General features: G+C 35.8%; 1 protein-coding gene across 40 annotated transcripts in view; it reads right to left on the bottom strand.

Annotated features, from left to right (window-relative positions):
* LOC144964833 (uncharacterized) overlaps window positions 1-22,254 on the bottom strand; it is a 298,720-nt gene that overhangs the window by 16,258 nt on the left and 260,208 nt on the right. For 20 of the 40 annotated variants that reach the window (XM_078899514.1, XM_078899515.1, XM_078899501.1 and 17 more), the window contains 7 exons: window positions 17,533-17,734; window positions 16,437-16,632; window positions 14,741-14,882; window positions 13,953-14,080; window positions 10,942-11,300; window positions 8,695-8,890; window positions 2,502-2,674 (listed from right to left, as the gene is read on the bottom strand). In XM_078899514.1, coding sequence (XP_078755640.1) covers window positions 2,502-2,674; window positions 8,695-8,890; window positions 10,942-11,300; window positions 13,953-14,080; window positions 14,741-14,882; window positions 16,437-16,632; window positions 17,533-17,734 — 1,396 coding nt within the window. Of the gene's footprint in view, window positions 1-2,501; window positions 2,675-8,694; window positions 8,891-10,941; window positions 11,301-13,919; window positions 14,081-14,740; window positions 14,883-16,436; window positions 16,633-17,532; window positions 17,735-22,254 lie in introns of all 40 variants that reach the window. The other 20 variants (XM_078899513.1, XM_078899494.1, XM_078899491.1 and 17 more) reach the window with 4 other exon arrangements.

Below are 22,254 nucleotides of genomic sequence, written 5' to 3'. Positions count from 1 at the left end.
ATTTAAATGTAAATCCGATTCTACAGTAAGCTCTACGAAATCAAAAAATAATGACCTGAAATATTTACAATGTATTGATCTAATTTAGATACAGCGATTTACACTTCTCTAGAACCATAAAGCATTTCTAAAGAAACTGACAGAGAAGTGATCAGTCCTTGCCATGCTATTTATTCTCAGGGATTTACAAAACACGTTCTATTTCACGTCAGCCCCTGATCTACTTGGTGAAAATGTTCATGCACACCAGACATGGGGAAATAATTGGAGAACAGACACCGGCTACAAGACAAACAATCCGTAAAATCGCGTATAGTCAAAAGCCAGACAAAAAAAAAAAAAAAAAAAAACAACAAAAATATTCCATCATAGCCAAACGTTCTACGGAGTTGGAATTTATCCCGGTTTCCGGATAGTAAAATGAACAGTATCATTTGCTTGCCACCCTATGGCTAGGATGCTGGTCTATCGCATAGTACTTTCCATTAGATTCCAACAGGTCCAGCGACCCAATCACTGCTGGGTGAATTGAGGAGCCAGGAGAAAATCTTGACTGCACCAGGAACCGAAGCCACTTGCTTAGTTATCGATACCACCCCCACCCCCCTTCAGTGCCCGACAACCACACAAAAGGACCAGCCTTACTAAAACCGTTCTGGTAATGTGTGTGCCCCAGTCATCTGTCCCATTACAGAAGGTCTGAGATTTGAACCCTAGAGTGGTAAGAAGGCTGAATTTTGGGAATTTAATGTCTTGAATTTACCCGTTTACTTTGCGTGGTACAGTATTATAAATGATTATATGGATTTTCATCAGGTGCGCCAAACAAAACGAAAATAAACTGGGTTACCTACGTAAAATAGAACAGACTCAGCCTTCGTTAATATGCAAGACTCATTTAGACACCTAGAGACCTTCGTTTACATAAGCCCTTGACACTCCCAAGTCTAAAATGACGTCACAATATAAGGATACGATCACAATGAAGGGAACATGAAAGTTGAGTTTTCGTTATTATTGCTCAAGGTGACAAATGATGCCACTGTTTGAATGATGGATCTACACATAACTATATTATTATTATTATTATTATTATTATTATTATTATTATTATTATTATTATTATTATTATTATTATTATTATTATTATTATTTTTATTACTATTATTATTATCATTATTATTATTACTATTATTTTTATTACTATTATTATTATTAGTATTATTATTATTATTATTATTATTATTATTATTATTATTATTATTATTCACTTTCTTTTGTATCAATGCTGAACCTATGCTGGTCGAAGTTTCTTTTGTTTGTTTGTTTTTTTGTTTTTTTAAATCAATATTTTCTTGTTTTTCTTTACTTTTTATGTACATTCTCTCTCCCCCCCCCCCCCCCCCCCCCCCCCCCCCCCTTTCACCCTTCCACTCCGAAGTGAATGCAGAGTCATTCAATCCATTTTCCCCAAGTACAATACAGGTTATGGTATTCCCTCCCTGACATCTTGAGAAATTCTGACAGTTATGAGAAATTTATTTGTAAATTAGTTAATATATCTGTCACAGGAGGACATAATAATTTTTGATACGGAGCCATAACCTACCACCATCCCACACCACACAAATGTTGCGTCCATCTTCAGTACTGACGCTGTAACAGTATGGATTGGATTGGATTGGACATATAATTATACCCACATTACCTAGACATTAATAACATAATATTATAGGTCTAATATAATGGTAGTGATAATATAATATATACAGCCTGCATAGAGAAATAAAGAGGTAAATAAAAAAATAAAAAAATAAAAACAGAGAGAGAGAGAGAGAGAGAGAGAGAGAGAGAGAGAGAGAGAGAGAGAGAGAGAGGGGGGGTGGTAATGGATTTAAGTTATAATATGAGACCCATCTCATCTATCCTAAGTAAGAGTCAAAATACTCAGATTGAGAAGAATGAAGTTTTGTTTTTTTGTCAGAAAAAATATGAGACTCGATCCCCTGTCGAAACAGGTTGGTTTTTATATTTTATATCTTTCTAAATGTGAGAACTTGATATGTGGGCCCCCACCCCTACCCCACGCCTTCTCTCTCTCTCTCTCTCTCTCTCTCTCTCTCTCTCTCTCTCTCTCTCTCTCTCTCTCTCTCTCTCTCTCTCTCTCTCTCTCCACTCCCCCTTCTCTCCCCCGCCCCCCGCCCCAACCACCACCACCAAATAAAAATTAAATTTAGAATTCATTTTTTTTTTCCATCTTTCAATAAATAATTTTGAAAATAGGAATACGAGTAAGTACAGCCCATGTCAACTGTTTACAAGTCTAAAAATAACCAAAAATGCTTTAGTTTCATTGTCATGACTGGCTGGAAAACTCTCACACACAAAACACAACTGAAAACCTCCGTTGAATAATGATAGGAGAGAGAATCAAAGTGAAGTGAGGCGATATGTGTGACCATTCCAGGCGTATCTAGTTATCAGTGATAACTATAACTCACTACTGGCAGAGGAGGCGGGGAAAGTGTCTGAGCTGTCTGAGGTGGTACTACCCAAGCTCCTGGGTCCCTTCATGGAATCCTTCCGATGGACGCCTCCAGGAAGGTCACTTTTCTGGTAGTGGACCCAGGCTGTCAGACTGGCAAGTTGTTGCTCCATCTTCTCTATACGATTCCTGGGGTGGAAAATGGAATTCGATTCATTAAAATAATTGAAATGCGTAATGGGAAAATCATCATGACTTTTCATCATCATCATCATCATCATCATCATCATCATCATCATCATCATCATCATCATCATCATCATCATCACCACCACCACCACCACCACCACAAGTTGAAGGTCCATTCTGCCGTCCTCTGAAAAACACATTGTAAATTTTCGCCAGAAAACTCCTTTAAATATCGATCGATTATAATGACCCTCATCTTGCCAAAACTATTACTCTTGGAATTTTAATAAAGTCCCAGGTTTGAGAGTTTTTGACAAGAAAAAGCTCATTTTTAATCGACTGATATCTAATTTGAAGGACGAGTTTTCTGGCCAGAAACTAAATTATATCGGGTTTTATTTTTCAGAATACAGTAGCATTGGTTTAGACGCGTGGTTTAAACGGAATAAAAAAGTACCTTTACTGTATTGCGTTCTTTCTGAAAACAGTAAGACAAAATGTCGTAACCTAATATATTTTAAAGAATAATCCACTCCGGCCTATTAAGATTGATCAAATTAGATTAAATTGAAGGTGAAAATCGTATTCGTGTTATTCAAAACAGATATCAGATTGTTATTTTTGCATCGGAATGACTCATAATTGGATAATGGGCGTTAAAAGTTATTTATTTTAATTGAACCTGCATGCGAGTTTATCTTGATTACCCGCATTACTGGGTTACAAGCAACCAAGATCACAGAAAACTATTCCAAGAATTTTATTTGAAGTCTAACCCTGATGGATTTCGTTGTTTGGTTTCTTTCTTTCTTGCCTGTTTGTTTGTTTGTCTGTTAGGTGTGCTTGCGACGCCATGGGGTAATTTCTGCGCCAGTAAAAGGAATGATAATGGGCTAAACATGTGCGGCTATGTGGTCTAGTGGGTATGACACTCGCTTTCGGATCGGAAGGTCCCGGGTTCGAGCCTCGCTGGGCGCATAGTTGAGTCCTTGGAGAAGGCTCTTTTCTCACATTCTCTCACCGTACTCAGTTGTAAAATGAGTACCTGGCCGTTAACAGTGTTGTCTCTAAATGTAATATCGCCTAACAGGCGTCATGTCCTGTCCTATAAGTTAAATGTTGCTGTTGGCCAGGGACCATTTGTAAAGCGCTTTGAGCACGTTTAGTGGATATTGCACTATATAAAAGCTCCTTTTTTTAACAAACAAAAAATAGAATATAAAATGTGACCAGTTGCCTCAAATTGGTATGTATTATGTCCAGAAGGTCACGATAACGAAATGTAGATTTTAGTGTAAATTATCTGAAATATACAATTTAATATTTTGGCATTTAAAAAAAACAACTTCATGCATTTCCTCCTCCCCCTCCTCCTCCCCCGCCTCCTCATCCTCCTCCTCCACCACTGCCATTACAACCACCAGTATATCGAAAGCGATATGAATTTCTTACGTAATCTAAGTTTACATCAAACTGGTGTAATAATGTATTCCAATGTTGCCATCATTGAACTATATTTATCTTAAAGCATGTCTTTTTTAATAGAGTTTTTAGAGATGGTTCTCTCTTTTTTTTTTCAAATCTTAAACGGGGAAGATTGATATTCTTCAGTGATATCATTAATTTTTTGTAAAGGATTAGACATGATTTAGTCTTGACCAAGAGAGCTATGTACCCGTTTAGTCTATCCTTCTAATCTTTTAGTCAGTCTGCACCTTCTGTGTGTGTGTGTTTGTGTGTGTGTGTGTGTGTGTGTGTGTTTAGTACAAGGAACTTGTCATCTCCTCCTCACTGAACGAATAACTTTGTGTGTATAATATAAAACTGTTTTTATACTAAAAAGATCATTTCATTCATCTTAATAGAAATTCTTCTTTAGTAAGTACATTGAAGAAAAGACCCAGATATCGTTGGGCTACGTTTATTGCTCAAAGATAATTTTTTAAAAACCAGATGCCGACAGCGGGACTCGAACCCGGGTTGTCCGGGTATAAATGTAACGATCTCTTAACCACCCTGCCCCCCCCCCCCCCCCCCCCCCACACACACACACACACTAACTTCCTTTTGAAATAAATAATCAGTGACTAAAGTGAAACTCACCTCACCGAAACTCTTGGCCTCAATTCTTCAGCCATTGTAACAAAGACCTCGAAACAACACAGTCTTACAGCGAAAAGTTAATTTTCACAACCACTACAAGAAATATTAGGAAGCAGGTACTGATACAAATGGCAGACAAAGCATTGACAAAAATGCAAGAAAGAATAATCTCCTAAGTAATACCACAGTCTACCTCATCCGAGAATTGAACCTCCGAACTTCTGTTCGTTAAGTGGCGGTTGGGTCAGAATCTCAGAGAATCAATCTCTGATCGAGGGAGGCTGATTGGTTGCTTTTTTTTTTAAATCTTTCTTGCACTATATCTGCTATATCTGGCACTGTATCACACACGAAGTTTCAGATTTCTACAACCGCTCCAAGTAAATATTCATAAACTGTGAGATGTTTCTACTCTCTTCCACTTATCCACAGACAAATTTTAATTATGAAATAAACACTCTTGTCAACATTAAACCAAGATCGAAAACTGAAGATGAAAAAAAAAAAAAAACCCAGACAAATTTGAATTATGAAATAAACACTCTTGCCAACATTAAACCAAGATTGAAAACTGAAGATGAAAAAAAAAACCCCGACAAATTTTAATTATGAAATAAACACTCTTGTCAACATTAAACCAAGATCGAAAACTGAAGATCAAAAAAACGACCAGCTGTGATCCCAAACAGCGGGATGAATCCACATGACAAACCAGCCAGCTTGCCTATCCTTCATGATGTATATCATTACCAAAAGCACGAATTATATATATATACTATGGCTACATACCATCACGTGATGCCTAATATTATGAATAACTCGACGGGATTTTACGATATAATATTCCAGTAACCGAATCCTCAATTACACAGCCATCAGGCAATTCTGTTCTGGTATGTTTTGATGCCTCGCCTGGTGTGATGACACGGCTATAGTTATAAAAACTTGTACAGTACCAGCATATCAAGGAGAAATTATGATAGGAGGAAGGAGCCACTACCAAACTCGCTTTGTCATTAAAGTGGAATAGGTGATCTAGGACTTGCGCATCGTGCCCAACAAATTTACGTTTAACCGTAAAATATACATCAAAATCTACAAGCAGTTGTTCTTACACGCACACATTGCTCATGGTGTGGGGTGGAAAATAAATCATATTTAATTTGACAACATATATTTCTCTTGAAAACTTATGTGTCCTCTTCATTTGTCTATCTATAATTCAATATTCATGAAGATGGAAAGCAGCGAAAATTCTAACAGATCTAAATTGACATTTACAGTAGTCGTTTGTATTGAAAAAAAAAAAGATGGGGGGCCTATAACCCTTTTGTACATCTGTCGACATCAAACATTCACTTTGTGTCTCAGCAAATTTAGAAACCCTTTTCTGCATTTTGTTTGTTGTTCTTATTAATGTACCGTATTGGTCTGCCAAACTGGGATATGAAACGTTGTTAAGCTACTTATGGCAATCTCGCTTCATGCCATCACATTAAACAAAGAGAATTGTGTCCCACTGTTATGATTTCGAAACAGAAGGAGAAATAAATGAGGTCTCTTAAGACTTATTTGCTAACTTGAGTGATGTGATGAAGGTTGATGACTTATTGGCATAAATGTACGACTTTTCCTTAGAAGATATTGAAAACCATATTATGTAAATATCTATAATGGTTTTGGAATAGCAAGTTTTGAAATCAGGGAAAGACTCCCTGCACTTCTCCCCTCCCTTGCTAAGTTTGTTTTTTCCTCATGTCTCTGTCACACAAGACATTATTGATGGTGTACATATCAATATTGTAGTACTTGTCTATTAATGAAACCCGATACTATATATGACTATGACTCACATTGTGTCAAACTAACACAACACATCACCTAGCCAAATGATGCTGTAGCAAAAGATCGTTTTTGTAACATTGGTCACAAAACCACCCCAACCATTTCTGCTATCCTATCGGTGCTAGATCAATTGTTTTTGGTTGGTTTTTCGATAAGTAACCCAGAGAAACTGATGAAAACAATTATTTTTCCTTAAATTTTCCAAATAGCTTAGTATTTGAGTATTTTTGTGGCGAGGGTTATGAAAACCTTTTGGCACACTCCATATATACGCCATCTAAGCCTTGTACCGACATACGTTTCAGGAAAGAATAACCTCCTAAATAATATTAGTCTCCCCCGTCGGGGATTGGATTTCAGAACTTTTGTTTGCTAGGTGGTGGTTGGGTCATAAGCTCTGGGATTCAATCTCTGATCAAGGAAGGCTGCTTGACTGCTTTTAAATAAATCTTTCTTGCATTATATCTGCTTTATCTGGCGCTGCATCGCAAACAGCTTTTCATATTCCTACAACCGCTCCAAGTAAATATTCAAAAATTATGAAATGTTTCTACTCTCTTCCACCTAAAGTTTGGAATTGTCTCCCCAAAACTGTAAGAGATGCTCTTCGCGAAGTCCCAGATTTGGAAGTTTTTGAAAAGATGAGAGTCATTTAAATCGATCGATATTTAAAGGACACGTTTTCTGGCCACATTTTATATAGTATTTCCAGGTGCAGCAGTTAATGGTTATTTGTGAATGACGTGAAGCTAAATAGTATAATATGAACAGATCATCTGATGACAAACACACACCACGAATATATTGACAAACATTGGATACGGTTTTATCATCAGTCAAGGCCAGAGCTAGCCTCCACGCTTATTTAATCAATGGAAACATGTAATTTAATTACTTGGTAATAATCTAATTAGATTTCATGCCTATGAATTGATTGATTTGTTGTTGTTTTTTTTCATACACGTGACTGGGTATTTGTAGCATGATCAATACTAGCGTGTACATTTCTAGTTATTTTAACTTAAAAATCACTTTTTTTGACATCTGGTTTACTCCCATAATACCGTTTACATGCGATTTCATTACGCTATTAATTTCATTACGCTAATTTTCTAGAAACGTTCTAACGCTCTGGAACAAACTTCTAAAAGAATTACGGCATTGTTCATCGAAAGAGATGTTTAAAAAGCATCTTAAGAATGTTATTTTCCAAATTGAATTGTTGATGACCCTATAAAATTCCCCGGGTACTTCTTAGCGATATGGTAGAGCGCTTAACAAATTCAATGTATTTATTATAATTTAATGGCTAAAACAAAAAGTCATGTGGTTTCAGTTTGATGATCAACGTTATGGTATTATGGCACAGATGCAGCTTTGCAACGTCAATACCATCCGCACAGCATTTCACAAAACGTTTAACTTACAATGATAAAATGTATCCAAATTTATTTTAGTCCACTGCTATAATATAAGAACGCGAATTAAAACACAAATGAATCAAAACATTCCAACTCAGGAATATAAAACCCTAATAATTATCATCAAAGGCAAAAATCTCAACTATTTTCAAAAGTTGATAAAATCTCTAGCACGACACAAAGTGTGAAGAGGAAAGACAAGATAGCCTTTCGTGTAAAAAAAAAAAAACCAAACACTTGTGATATTCAAAAACGGGGTAATCAATAGTTCACCAAAGATCAAATAAGTATTCTATAGGGGAAGAAATGTTGTTCCTTGAAGGGAGAAGGTGGAGACGAAACTGTTGAAAGCACACTCTTAGTGTCCACTGGTGTAGATAATTTTATTTGTTATCTTCAATTTCAGTGCAATTTGATTACGACAATATCCAATTCTACGTTTAAAATAAAGGACTAGAACAATTTTTGTATAATTTGAAAAAAATAAAACAAAATGGGACCGTGAGTAAGACGGAACATTTCGGGTTATAAAGAGATATAACAAGCTATTAAGTTTGAATATAATTGATATACCAACATGAAAAGGACAAAAAACAACACGTGCGTGCTTAGTCAATTGACGACAGCACGGGATATAATACTACTTCTTACCTTGTGTAATGGTCATCAGGATTGGTGGATGAAGACCTGACAAACTCCACGTCCTTCTCCAGAGGGGGAGGCCGATAACTCTGGGAGCGTTGGTAAATGGGCTCCCCGTTCGTCTGCTGCTGTTGTTGTGGGCCTGGGGCGAAAGCTGGAGAGTGACGTGAGGAGGAGGCAGGGTTAACTCCCCTTGAGCCGTCTCCTGGGATATTGTTATGAAGACATTGAAATATTCACTCTAAATCTTATTTTCCTGCCTACAACAAACACTTCGGCAAGCAAAGTTACTGTTTCATTAGTGGTGGTGGAATATTAATTTATGCAAACATAAAAGGTTGGCTATAACAAGAGACTCAAGTTGATTAAGAAATCCAAGATACACTCAAAAAAGGCACGTGTACACATTGTAAGGTGGTTAGAAAGGATGTAAAATTAACTAGATTTAATCCACAAAAATAAATGCTGATTTTTAAGTTTCAAAATGCAGAAAAATGACATTCATTTTAATCAAGCACGTAGTGTATTTGCAGAGAATAAACAATATTTAATGGAAGCGACAAGGTAACTGAATTACCCTTGAACTGTGCTTTGTTTTAATAAACTATCAAGATGCGCTTAAACAGATGCATAAATATAACGATGAACAAAAGTTTTCTTTTTCATATTGAGGTCTTTGAATTTCGGAATTTCTAGCACCGAAAAGACACTGATTACCCGGAAACTGGATGGAAATTGTATTCAGACTTAACGAAGACTCATTGTCTACTTTTCAATAAAACGCCTACATCCTATGTTGTAATCCTTGGGGGTCCAGAAATTTATCGACTGTGATTGCTTTGTTTATTTTTGTTGTTTTTTAAAAAATATTTTTACTGTGCGTCGTACCGTTGTCACCAGTATTTTATGCCACACAACGTGATCACATAAGTATAAAATGAAAACAAATGCGGCCTATATAATTTCTAAATTTAAAAAAAATAAAGATTTCCTTCAATGCTAGTCCAAAGAGACAAACGATTCATTCTGTTTTAAAAATCAATTATGTAACTAGACGACTCTCATTTTTGTAATATGTGAGCATTGAATTTGAAGACCTTTTTATAGGACTTCGAAAAGGAAAATAAAAACAGAAATTGGTGAGTTGAGCTATACCCATATTGTCGTAAACTAACAGAACAACTTTTCGTCACTTTGACCCAAAAAAATCATTTAGACCGTCTTGGTTTTTAAAGATTCTTGTCATGTTGGGAATCATCTGAAGTTCGATTAATTTTCAGGCCAAAATTTTTTAAAGTTATTTTGTCATATTACGACATTACAGTTTTTGTGTGAATCCGACTAGAAAAACAAAACAAAAAAAGTGAAATCTAAATATCCATTTTTAAACTCCATCAAGTCAGAAAACTAATCAATACTGTGATAGACATCAAAAGACAAAGAATATGGAGAGAATGCGTGTGAAAGGTGAAAGCAAACATAGACAGGATTTAAATGATTAGATAAGTAATTTCGTTCATACGATCATCATTTGGCAGCACTACATAATGGACTATACGAAATTTGATTTTCTTAACTTTAATTTTTAACAGAGGTTCTCCCCAAAAAAGGGACTTTGCATTAATTTAAGGTATAGTTCGACTTTCATCTCCAAAAATGGCATATCAGCTCTTGATAATAAAGGTCAGTTTTTCTTGTCGGTTTTTTTTAATGAGAACAGTGGGGTAATTTTTTTTCTATCAAAAAAAATAAAAATAAAATAACAGTCCTATGGTTTCCTGATACATAGCGCTGGCAAACTGGAGACATCAAAAGCTTGAATTTCTATTTAAAGCACGAATCGAAAGGCAAAGGAAGAAATTATAACTGAAAGGATCAATCAAGTCAAGAAATGCTTGGCTAGTAATGTTATCAAACATAATTCTCATGAAAAATATAGGAGTTTGAACTGATACAAGAAAATCAAATCTGAAAGGTTGTTTTAAATGCAATTCCTGACAAAACAGACAGAAACAAATCTTTTTAAAAAAAGGCTATTTTAAAAATTAGCTTTCCTGACTGAGAATCGAACTTCAGACCCTCTGATTGATGAAATGTCAATCGAAAGTTTGAAGTTCGATACCGTGTAAACCATTTTCATTATTGGACGATTTCTATTTCTTGTTTTGTTCTCTCTCCTTTGTCTAACACTGCATTTTGCACACCTTTTCAGATATTAAAAATCCTTTTCACAGGAAGGACAATTATTGTACTCACGAGAATCAGGTTGTGATGGTCCAATGGCTCTCTGGGGATGAACCATTGTGGATGCTCTTGTACTTCTGGCTATGTAGGCTTGTTGCTGGGGTGGTGCTGCGTAAATAGCGTAGGGGTTCTCTCTGTCGTAGTGGGACTGCGGATGAGGATGGGGTTGAGGGTGAGAAGGATACCCTGCTCTGCTGTAGTTGCTGTTGGGGGAATGTGGGCCGATCGTCTCGTAGTAATTATTGCTGCCCCCGCCGCCGGGAGGTTCGCGGTAATGTGGGTTGACCTGGCGGTTCTCCGGGATGGGGTTGAGGGAGCCACCACCGGCTCCTCGATCAGCAGCTGTGAATCCTTCTGGTGAGTGCGGGTATCTGGAAAGAATGCAGTCGAAACCGTTTAAGGGTAGGGCTACTAGCAAAAGAACAAAAAGAGGAGAAATATTTTGCTTCTTTTAATCAAATATTACACGAGCTTGATGAAAAATCATAATCAAAAGAGCAAAAACTCGATTTTTTAATTCGATAGGTTTTGTTGCATACATCGAAATTAATGTGAAAGAAGTTACAAGTGCTAAAAAAATTAGAACTTATTATGGTTACTTGAATCTTAATTAGAGCAAAACTTAGTATTAAAAAATTTTTATGAGTAGTGTTCCTGTTACATGGTATTTAAAATCAAATCCGTTATTTTACATCCGATGTATACTATGATGCTTATATTTTCGTTTGTGATGATCGGGATTTTAAGTAGGATTCGTTATACCAAAAACCTGAAGTTGCAGATCAATACAGATTAAAATTCACTGTTAAATTATATTGACACTATTGTTTCTTCTTTCCCAAATCCCAAGATTTTTACGTTTAAATACGTTGGACAAAATGTTTCTTAGATTCTCAATGCTTTTAAAGTATTTTTCACTCCCTAAAAACAATTACATGCAATAAAAATAAACTTTAAAAGGTGATGGTTTTTGGTCAGTCCAGACAAGGATTAGTTTCTTGTTAATTCAAATCAAGTTTGTATTTTTTTAAAAATAAAAACACAAAGTTAAAAGAAAACAAACAAATTACTGAAAAAAAAAGAACATAGAATATAGAAAGAAATTTTCTTTTAAATAGAGAGAAAGATAAAGAAAGAAAAGAGAGAGATAGAGAGAGAGAAAGAGAGAGAGAGAGAGAGAGAGAGAGAGAGAGAGAGGGAGAGGGAGCGTGGAGAGAGAGATTGAGAGAGAGAGAGAGGGGGGGGGGGGCGGGGTAGGTGCAGGGGTGGGGGGGGGGGGGGGGGGGAGCAGCCTCACTGATAAAGTTGGACTGTGTGGAATGTTTCTATCATATTATATTGAATATGTATGTTTTTATTGTATTGTCTACCTTGGGTACTTTATCACTGATTACGATATACCGATATGACAATATATAACCAACCACGTACAGGCATTTTATTCATATCAACCCAAGTCATCCATGCCAAATGAATTATCTGCTTTTTATCATCTGAACTATATTTCATGCAAAAGTAAAAATAAAAATTGGAATGACTTTTAGAGAAAAACAAAATTAAACCAAAGTGGCTTGACAACATTCGTGCAAGAATTCAAAGCGAAATAATTCCAACCACCAAACCCACTTTATTTAGAGTAAGAACAGCGTTTGCCATATTTTCATTGATATAACATTTTGCAAAAGTAATAATTCCGTATTTTGCAGTTTACATGTATCTAAATTAAAAGTAGACTAAAGGACTGTGAAGTGCCAATGTAACACAAAGCATACTGGCCAATTTGTATACACAATTCGGTTTATCCACCTGTCAAAATCGAGTTACAGGAGTGACGTGATTAACTACGAGTATATCAGCACGAATTCCATATTCAGAAATAATGAGTAAGTATTCAGATATTTTTAGGTATCTGATAAAGAGCAACGTGTGTTCCATATTCAGAAATAATGAGTAAGTATTCAGATATTTTTAGGTATCTGATAAAGAGCAACGTGTGTTCCATATTCAGAAATAATGAGTAAGTATTCAGATGTTTTAGGCATCTGATAAAAAGCAACGTGTGTTCCATATTCAGAAATAATGAGTAAGTATTCAGATGTTTTAGGCATCTGATAAAAAGCAACGCGTGTTCCATATTCAGAAATAATGAGTAAGTATTCAGATGTTTTAGGCATCTGATAAAAAGCAACGTGTGTAACAGGATAATAATAGGAGGGAATTTGAGAATTGCTTGTTATAAACAGGAAAGGTGTTTAGGATTTGCAGTTTTTTTTTTAAGCATTATAAATTGTAGTAGCCCTTAGGAGGAAAGTAAGAAATTCTTAGGTCCCTTCCCATCAACTGTCATCCTGCAATGGCGTCGGTTGCTTGCAAACTATTACATTTTCTTGTCTTTAAACTTGTATGTATCTCCTTGAATGACCATAATGGTAAAATAAGGAAAAAATTGTAAATCAGATCATATCATTTTGATAATCATCGTCTTCAAATGTAGAACCGGAACTATAGTAATGTTAACCTTCATTATGATCTCAGACATAATTTCATTTTCTCAAAATTTTACTACAAGATTGAAAAAAAAAAATTATCTTTTTTAAAAAAAGATTCTGCAAGGTACACAGAATAACCGTGTCATGATTAATGAAATACGCTTGAAAGTTTACCTGAACTTTAAATCATCTACTCATTATCTCTTTAATTTTGTATAATAGAGTTTGGTTCAACACTGAATGTGTAAGTGTCAGGAGTGCTGATGAGGACAAGTTTTTTTTCAAAGGAAATCTTTTGGTAAATATAGAAATGTGGGTGAGTATGGGGGTTGGTGGAAAGGCAGAACTGTAAGCAGATAGAAGGCAAGTTGGTTGGTAAGTAGATATGTAGCCAGTTTGACCACGGTAGACAGCCATGCATTCAAAGCCAGTAAATCACGGCACCGCAAGCCCACGTTTTAGATTTGTCTTTAGATTTAAAAAAAAATGGAATCCTAAAACCTTTGTCTGGACGACGCCCCTGCAGATAAAGACCTTTGCCTTTCCATTGGCTCAGGCGTTCTTGACCTTGACCTCCTGTCCAAATCCCTGGCATTCCATTGGTCCTGGTCTGGGAACCCAGGAGCCGTATGAGCTGGCAAAGTGAGGGATTTGTTGGAGTACTGGGAATAGTAAATGTTATTTTACAAAGGTGAGAACTTAATATGATAAAAGATAAGCATCGCTTTTCCACACATACATATACATATAAACACAAACACAAACACACACACACACACACACAAACACACACCTTACTTCCGTGTCAACTGCATCTAACAAGATACATGAAAGAAAATGAAAAAGTGCAGATGACTGTTGCTAAAACCATCATGTACCTACATACAAAACAAATTAAACATTCTGACAGTAACTTAGTTATTGAGGAATTATAAACATAATGCCGAAAATTCATTGATTTTAGTCTTCTAAACCTTGGACAGAGAAAGGAAGATGGTATCTCAAATGCATTCAATTTATATTTTTAATACTAAAGGGCTAAGGGACGGATAATACATGTTGCCAGAATGGAAGCAACTGCTTTGTCAAGAATTGCACTCTACTGGATGCCTGATGGCAAAATACGGAGAGAGAGGCCCAAAGAAACCTGGAGAAGATCCAAGGGTAAAGAGCTTACATAGGCTGACCTAATCTGAAACAACGTCGATGTCATCGGTGTCCATGCAGCCGAAAGACAGAAATTGAAGCCTTTGGTAGATGTTTTATGCGCCCATATGGCTCGATGAGGATTAAGGAACAAAGTAATATTAAAGGGCTAGTACCTCTGGATTTTCTTGATGAGATTGGGCCCTTGTCAATGGAACTTGAACAGTACGACCTCTGATCTCTTGCCGTTCCCGTACTTTCTGAGGGATCCCATCGTCTGTCTCGTGCAGCTTCAAAACGGATCTGTCTTTGATTTCCCTGAGAGTAAGAAGGGAGAGAAATGGGTGAAGGAGTGACAGATATATATATATATATATATATATATATATATATATATATATATATATATATATATATATATATATATATATATCAATTTGTTTTGATTAATTTTCGTATAAACTATAAAAATTGTTTGTTTTATTTTTGTGTTTAATTTTATTTATAAACTTCTTTTTTTTCTTTTATCTTTTTTGCCTTTTTTTTGTTTTGTTTTTTATTTTTTGTTGTTGTTGTTGTTGTTGTTGTTGTTGTTGTTGTTGTTGTTGTTGTTGTTGTTTTGGCTTTTTGTGGCATATTTTCTACAATTGTTTATTTTTCACTTTGTGATGATGAAAATAAATACAATAATGTAAACAATAATGACCATGGACCAACAATATTATGATAGTATTGTATACCGTGCCATTCAATACTCATTTGACCCAGAAAATCCTTTATTTACATGATATGATATGGTGATGATATTATTATAATATTATAGTAATAAATACATGGTCAGCCAGGGAAGCATAGCGCTCATTGTGTTCTAGTCTCTTTCTACAAGTGCCATATTACAGTTGTCACACTAAGTAAAACCCATAAGAGGGTTATTCTCACAAATCTCATCATATCCCCCTCTCCTTTTATTAACTCTCAACTCATCCATCATCTATTATTGTATTTAATGTGACAAGACAAGACATGACAATATATCATTATTTAAATGCTATTCATTAAGCTTAAGTATTCTTGATTTAGATATTTTTAAAAAACAACAACTTGAGCTTAAGCATAGCCCAATGTCTACGAAATGTGCTCGAAGTGCATTGCTAGGTGTCGAAAGCCAACAGCAATATTTAAAATGCGCGATTACACTTTGCACACGTTCAATCTAAGCTATGCCCAAATAGTAAAAAAATCAAAAAAGGTGAAGGTGAATGTAGGTTAAAGTTTAATTAACAACTACAACTAATCTGAATGTTTCGGGACTTCTCCTCTCTCACGACAGTGCGTGCGCACTTGAAATCAATTAGGCATCAAATTCCTTAACCAGATTATTTAAAGTCAAATTCGTCGTCCGTCCCAACGTAGCTTAGCAATGAAAGCCTTCATCTCCCAGTAAAAAATACCAATTAACAATGCTGTTTGTCGGAGATTAGAGTTTCCCCTTTACAGTCCTCTTTTGTCACAAGTCTGTTAATCTCAATGGTTCGTCCAGCACGCACGACTCGTGTGGAGATGAGAGGATTGAACATGTCTTCTGTATTGTTTGTGTGAAATCTAATGCGACAGTGTTATTAAACTTTCCGCGTACTTTTTGGCGAGCGGTCATTTTTTGGTCAAAAATAAAATTGAGTTTTTTGGTCTACATCTTATGTTTGTGGTTTGGTTGTGGTGGTTAGGATGATGGGTTTGGATTGGGTGGTGGTGGTGACGATGGTGACGACGGTGGTGGTGGTTGTAGAAGTTGTGGTGGCGATGATGATGATGATGATGATGATGATGATGATGATGATGATGATGATGATGATGATGATGAAATCTACAAACCCCAAGTCCTCCAGCTGGAAGTAGATGTTGGTTGCCTGATCAAGGACGTAGATTTTCTTCCTAGGCATTTCCATCATCTCCATAGTCAAGTCCGGGAAAGCCCGCACGAAGAGGGCTCGAACCGTGTCCAGGGTGGTCAGCTCATTGGGCAGCAGTGACTTCTTCGTCTGACTACCGTAGACAAGAAACACCAGACCTGTATAGGCAAACAGTAAAAAATATTAAATAGTAAAATTGATTGAAAGTCGGGATGTTGTCATTTTCGGCACATCAAAAAATAAAAGTTACAAATGCGGCACAACTGATGTTCGTTCAAATTTTTCATATTTCAGATGCAGCACTTGTGAAAATAATCGATAATGCGACCAAAATATATGCAAGTCATACCTTTATAAATCAATCTCTCGTGAAGTGAGCTCAATTGTTTTTTCGCTGAAGGCAGAATTTGGTTCCTCAAAACTTCTTACATTCTAAAGTATCTAATGTGAAAGTGAGGATTGTTATAATCCAATGCTGTACAGCCTTCAACGGCAGGGTTTGGGTTTATTCAGGCCTGATCCACCATTATTTTTTCTCAACATAGTCAGACCTCACAACGAAGTGACAATGGCTTCAATCTCAATGACTAATGCTTCAAGCTGAAGAGGAAATAGATTGGAACTATTCCATTTGCCTTGCAATAACCAGCCTTTTATCGTAATAACGAGTGTCATATTTATATACTCTCTCTCTCTCTCTCTCTCTCTCTCTCTCTCTCTCTCTCTCTCTCTCTCTCTCTCTCTCTCTCTCTCTCTCTCTCTCTCTCTCATCTTAGATACAGTTAAAACTTTGAATGAAAACTATTATCAACACTCACTTCCTAACGAGAATTTGGAATTTGCCATAGTTGATGGACACTGGAATTAACGCAAGTCGTGAGGGATAAAGAGTGTCTTGCTTCAAAATACCCTATATAAAAATAACTAGACACATAAACCATTCAAACGTGCTATTATTCAAGTGACAAGAAACAGAAGCAGCAAAAGACAAAAAACAAAAAACAAAAAAAAAGTGAGCATGAACCATGCCATATAACTATTTATTTTCCCATACTTACCCAAAGGTCTCTCCAAAGATGTGGAAGCACTCCGTACGATAGGCAAGCTGGTTCTCATGAAGCCTCCCCTCTGGAAGGATGGGAGTTCAAGGTCGCTCATCGTACCAAGATCGTCGTACTCGAATGTGTTGGTGGCCTGGCGTGGGTCGTAGATGACGGCCGGCCCTGGACGTCGCCGTTGCGGATCACGTGAGCGTGCAGGCTGGAGAAAGGAAATAAAATAACATTATATTAATAATGTTTGGAGAATTTAGTTCAATTTTAAAGGTTTTGACAGTTCTCACGGCACACTGAGGGTATTTCAGCGCGTATGAAAAGGAAGATGGTGCTATATAACGACACGAAATGATAGATAGCAGATTTAAATAAGTGAAAGTAAAACTTAAGCCAATAAGACAATGTTACAGTTGATAAAAGTAGATCTCAGAAATAACTCCTGTGCCCGGCGTAAATTCACCAAAAACTCTCACACAGACTCCGACGCAGAAACCAAAACCAAATGGTACCTTGCAATAATACTCGATCATTCAGAGAGATAATTTAAAGAAGAAATGATATAATCTTTCACGATAATCGAACAAAGTTCATACCCGTCTGCTTCCCTCGAGAAAAAGGACTAACAGTTCAAGCTAACCAAATCCGATCTGTCTCATTTCCGGGCAAGGATAATACGCCACAGGAAAGGAACAACGGATAAAGGAATGCAGGACCTTACCAGCAGCTCTTAACACCCGCACGTGTTGATGGATTTTTAAAAAGAGACAGGATGGAGAGATAAGGGAGTAAAAAAGAAAGGAAGGAATAGATATGGGAGACGATTTGAGAGAGTGAGGGGTTGTTTTTCTATCTTTTTTTGTTTCTTTGTTTGTCTGTTTGTTTGTTTGTCTGTTTGTTTGACTCAATGAATGACAGCTCAGTTTTCTCAATTAAATTATATTGCGCGTCTTAGAATTCAACGCAGTGTATAAAAACTATGAACAGCTAAAAGGACATCAATATGCAACAGTGATTTATCAAAATAAACCATTATAAAAACGCAAAGTCTACAACCAACCCGTCCAAACTCACATTTAAGGCCCAAGAAAGTTGGGGGGGGGGGAGGGGGGGGGTCTCAGAATAATTTAATTAACGATAGTGAAGATAGAGTGAATCAGCAAAAATATCTGTCATCCTTAATCACCATTGAGCCCATAAAACTCCGATTAAATGGAAAGACTTGTAATAGCATGAGTACATATTATAAAATATACATTTTTGGAGAAATCATTTCGTTAGTTTTGTTTATTCTTTGTTTTGAACAAGGCACTGAATCCAAAAACTGTATCCAGCGAGTACTGCCTCGATGTAATGACTTTCCTTTTACCTTAATTTATAGCAATTCTCACTATTACCGGCCTCAGGCAGGAACACTAATGAAGCAACCATTAACTTTTTATACATCTAATCAATATTCCCATGTTTCAGTCACACTTTTTATCACATAAGAATTAAATATGTCCTTGCAATAGGAAAGATGATTCTTATCACATACACAACTGTAGAAAATAAAAATTGGAAAAAAAAACCATTGAAGAATGCAAAGTATAACCGGTCTATAACAAATTTTCAATATCAAACATGTCATTAAATCGACGTGTACATATTTGCAGGTCTGGTATTGTAATGGGCTTAACTTTGTAATGGAAATACTCTCACGTCAACATATATATATATATATATATATATATATATATATATATATATATATATATATATATATATATATATGTATATTATCCATTACAAACATGTTAAAACAACCCCATAACAGCGTTCAAATATCAGACCTGCAAATATGTGCACCTAGCATCGAATGATATAACCAACCAGTGTAGATAAATCTTTGAGACGCACTATACATGTACCATGTCAATATTGTTCTAAAGGTATGGCGCTGGTTCAACATATGAGACGCCGTGTTGTGAAATACGTTTTAAGTGACATGTATTTTATTTATGGGAGGGTAGGGGGATCTTGACATTGGAACATGGTAGCATTATTGATATTGCCTTTTTTATGATTCTAACTTGTGAGGCCATGTAGATATCGTGGGTCATTTGATCGAGAAAGATATATTATGAGAGAGAGAAGAGAGAGAGAGAGAGAGAGAGAGAGAGAGAGAGAGAGAGAGAGAGAGAGAGAGAAGAATACACATTTATTATCTCAAAAAGGAGGAAAGAGTTGTTTGTACCCTCCAAAAATATTTCTGAACCCTTGAACGGAGTTAAAGATCAGTAAGTTTATGTTGAACAATTCTACAAAACTCTTTCTTAGTCTTATAAGTCTGATGTTGCATAAAACGAATTCTTAGTCGAATAATGAAAAAAAGCCAACGTCAGATGGCACGAAAAGGAAAAAATACCACACACATTCTAAATTTCCACCTAGATAGATATACTTGTGCTTCATAACAATTTCAAGAATATATTGGAAATGAATCTTCTAAACCCTTTTCAATACAATAATTGTCAGTTCTTGTCTGGAGAAAATGCTTTTAAAACCTCGAGGAAGAGGGACAAACATTTTAGTATATCTTGCTGTGTTTTGTTTTTGTTTGTTTGTTTGTTTGTTTGTTTTTTATTTTGCTTTGACTTGTTTTGATTTAGTTTGATTTGTTTTGTTTTTTCATTTTGTTTTGTTTTTATTCATTTTATTTTGTGCTTTGTTTTTTTTTAAAAATCAGAATTGAATCATTTAATTTAATCCTTAGGGTTCTGCCGGTAAGTAGCAATTATATTAAGGAGAAAGAGAGAGAGAGAGAGAGAGAGAGAGAGAGAGAGAGAGAGAGAGAGAGAGAGAGAGAGAGAGAGAGAAAGAGAGAGAGAGAAAGAGAGAGAGAGAGAGAGAGAAAGAGAGAGAGAGAGAGAAAGAGAGGAGAGAGAGAGAGAAGGGATAGGGAAGAGTAGATCTGTGTATGCGTGCGTGCGTGCGCGCGCGCGTATGTGTGTGTATCATTTACAGTCTACGAGTACAAAAGAATCGTCATATGGTAATTAAAGTGAAACAAATTAAACATATCGTGGTCAATAATGACAGCCATTTTATTTTTCTTTGCTCTTCCGAACTGTCTAAAATGATTGTTTCTTCTGATTAACACGATATTTATCGATGCTGCAGAATATAAAGTAGACAAGTATGGGGAAGGCCGATCTCCTTACGATGAAAAGAGTCAATGCATATCACCAGTCACCTCTATTGAATTCATTTATGCGTACGCACGTAGAAGGCCTATTGATTTCCTGCATGTCTGAAATGCATCGGGGAACATTTGCAGCTTAATAGGTAACAATAACAATAATGTTATATGCAGCAACATCGAGATGAAAAAAAATGTAAACGGTCCTATTCTGTTTACTTTGACATGACACCTTTTTTCTAATTTTCCCAGAAAACTTCTAACTTCGTACCATGTCCAAAACTTGACCCAAAAAAGTCTTAAATTTGATATTTAGATTTCAGAAGCCGTATTTAAGATTTTTTGTTTTGCTTTTGGACTATTTGGAAGAAGTGATGTCGATCTTAATCTATGGATAGGATGAAGAGAAAGATTGGTGAACAAAATGAGGAAAATGTGTTTCGTCAATGAACAACAGAATAGCTTTGATTTTCCGATTGGCCTAAAGGAAAAAGTAAGGATATATAAATCGTTGCAAAACAGCAACAAGAACCCCCCCCCCCCCCCAAACATAAAAAAAATAAAATAAATAGCAACTTCTATTTGATTTGAATAAAATCAAATTGTAATGAGCTTATAGAGAATTTACATTTTTGTCAGCTATAATGTAATGACATTTTGTGCATGTCACAAAATAAAACGATTCATCCGTGACCACAGTTTTAATATGTTTATTTGAATCAATTTAATAAATCATAATATCAGCAGTATCTATGTTAATGTAGAATGTTTTGATATCTAAAAGCGGAACGTTGTAAACAGATTTGGTCATGACATGCCGAAGGACGTATTATTATGTCTCTCACTCATTTTGTTTCAACACTTCTTTTTTTTTTTTTTTGTTCTTATTTTTAAGAAATGAAACTTTTTTTTCCTTTTAGATCAGAGTTGTAAGTTCAAATAACCTGTTATTTTACGGTCGTTCTACATTAAGAAACTGTTGAATTTTCAGATTTGATTAATAAGGTAGTAAATTAAATCCTACAGGGTTTCCAATTTATCTAAAGTGAGCGATAGATAGAGGAGAAATAAGAAGAGATTCAGACAGACAGTGAGTGAGAGACAAAGAGAGAGAGAGAGAGAGAGAGAGAGAGAGAGAGAGTGTGTGTGTGTGTGTGTGAGAGAGAGAGAGAGAGAGAGAGAGAGAGAGAGAGAGAACCGGACTATTTTTTGTTTACATGCTTTTACGTTATTTAGGGAACTGGGGATAAAAGCTATTCAGTTAAAAGCACCCAAGAAAATGTAAGACAAAGAGGATTATCTTAAACAGGGAACAGAAATAGACCCCAAGAGCAATCTATCATGTGTCTAGTTTGAGACAACCAAAGAGTCCCGTCCAGACGCCAGGACATGATCCCCCTAACATGAGTCTACTCACATACTTTTTCAAAAAAATAAATTAAAAAAAACTATATAGATTATATTTATTTATTTTTTAAAACACCCTAAAAACAAGACCCCAGTGTAGAATATTATAACAACAGATAAAATGGATATAGATTTCAACA

This window comes from Berghia stephanieae, chromosome 2 (genome assembly GCF_034508935.2).
Source record: "Berghia stephanieae isolate SIO BIC M18660-M18661 chromosome 2, UCSD_Bste_1.3, whole genome shotgun sequence".
NCBI classification, from domain to species: domain Eukaryota; kingdom Metazoa; phylum Mollusca; class Gastropoda; order Nudibranchia; family Aeolidiidae; genus Berghia; species Berghia stephanieae.
This window is presented reverse-complemented; position numbering and strand designations above follow the sequence as displayed.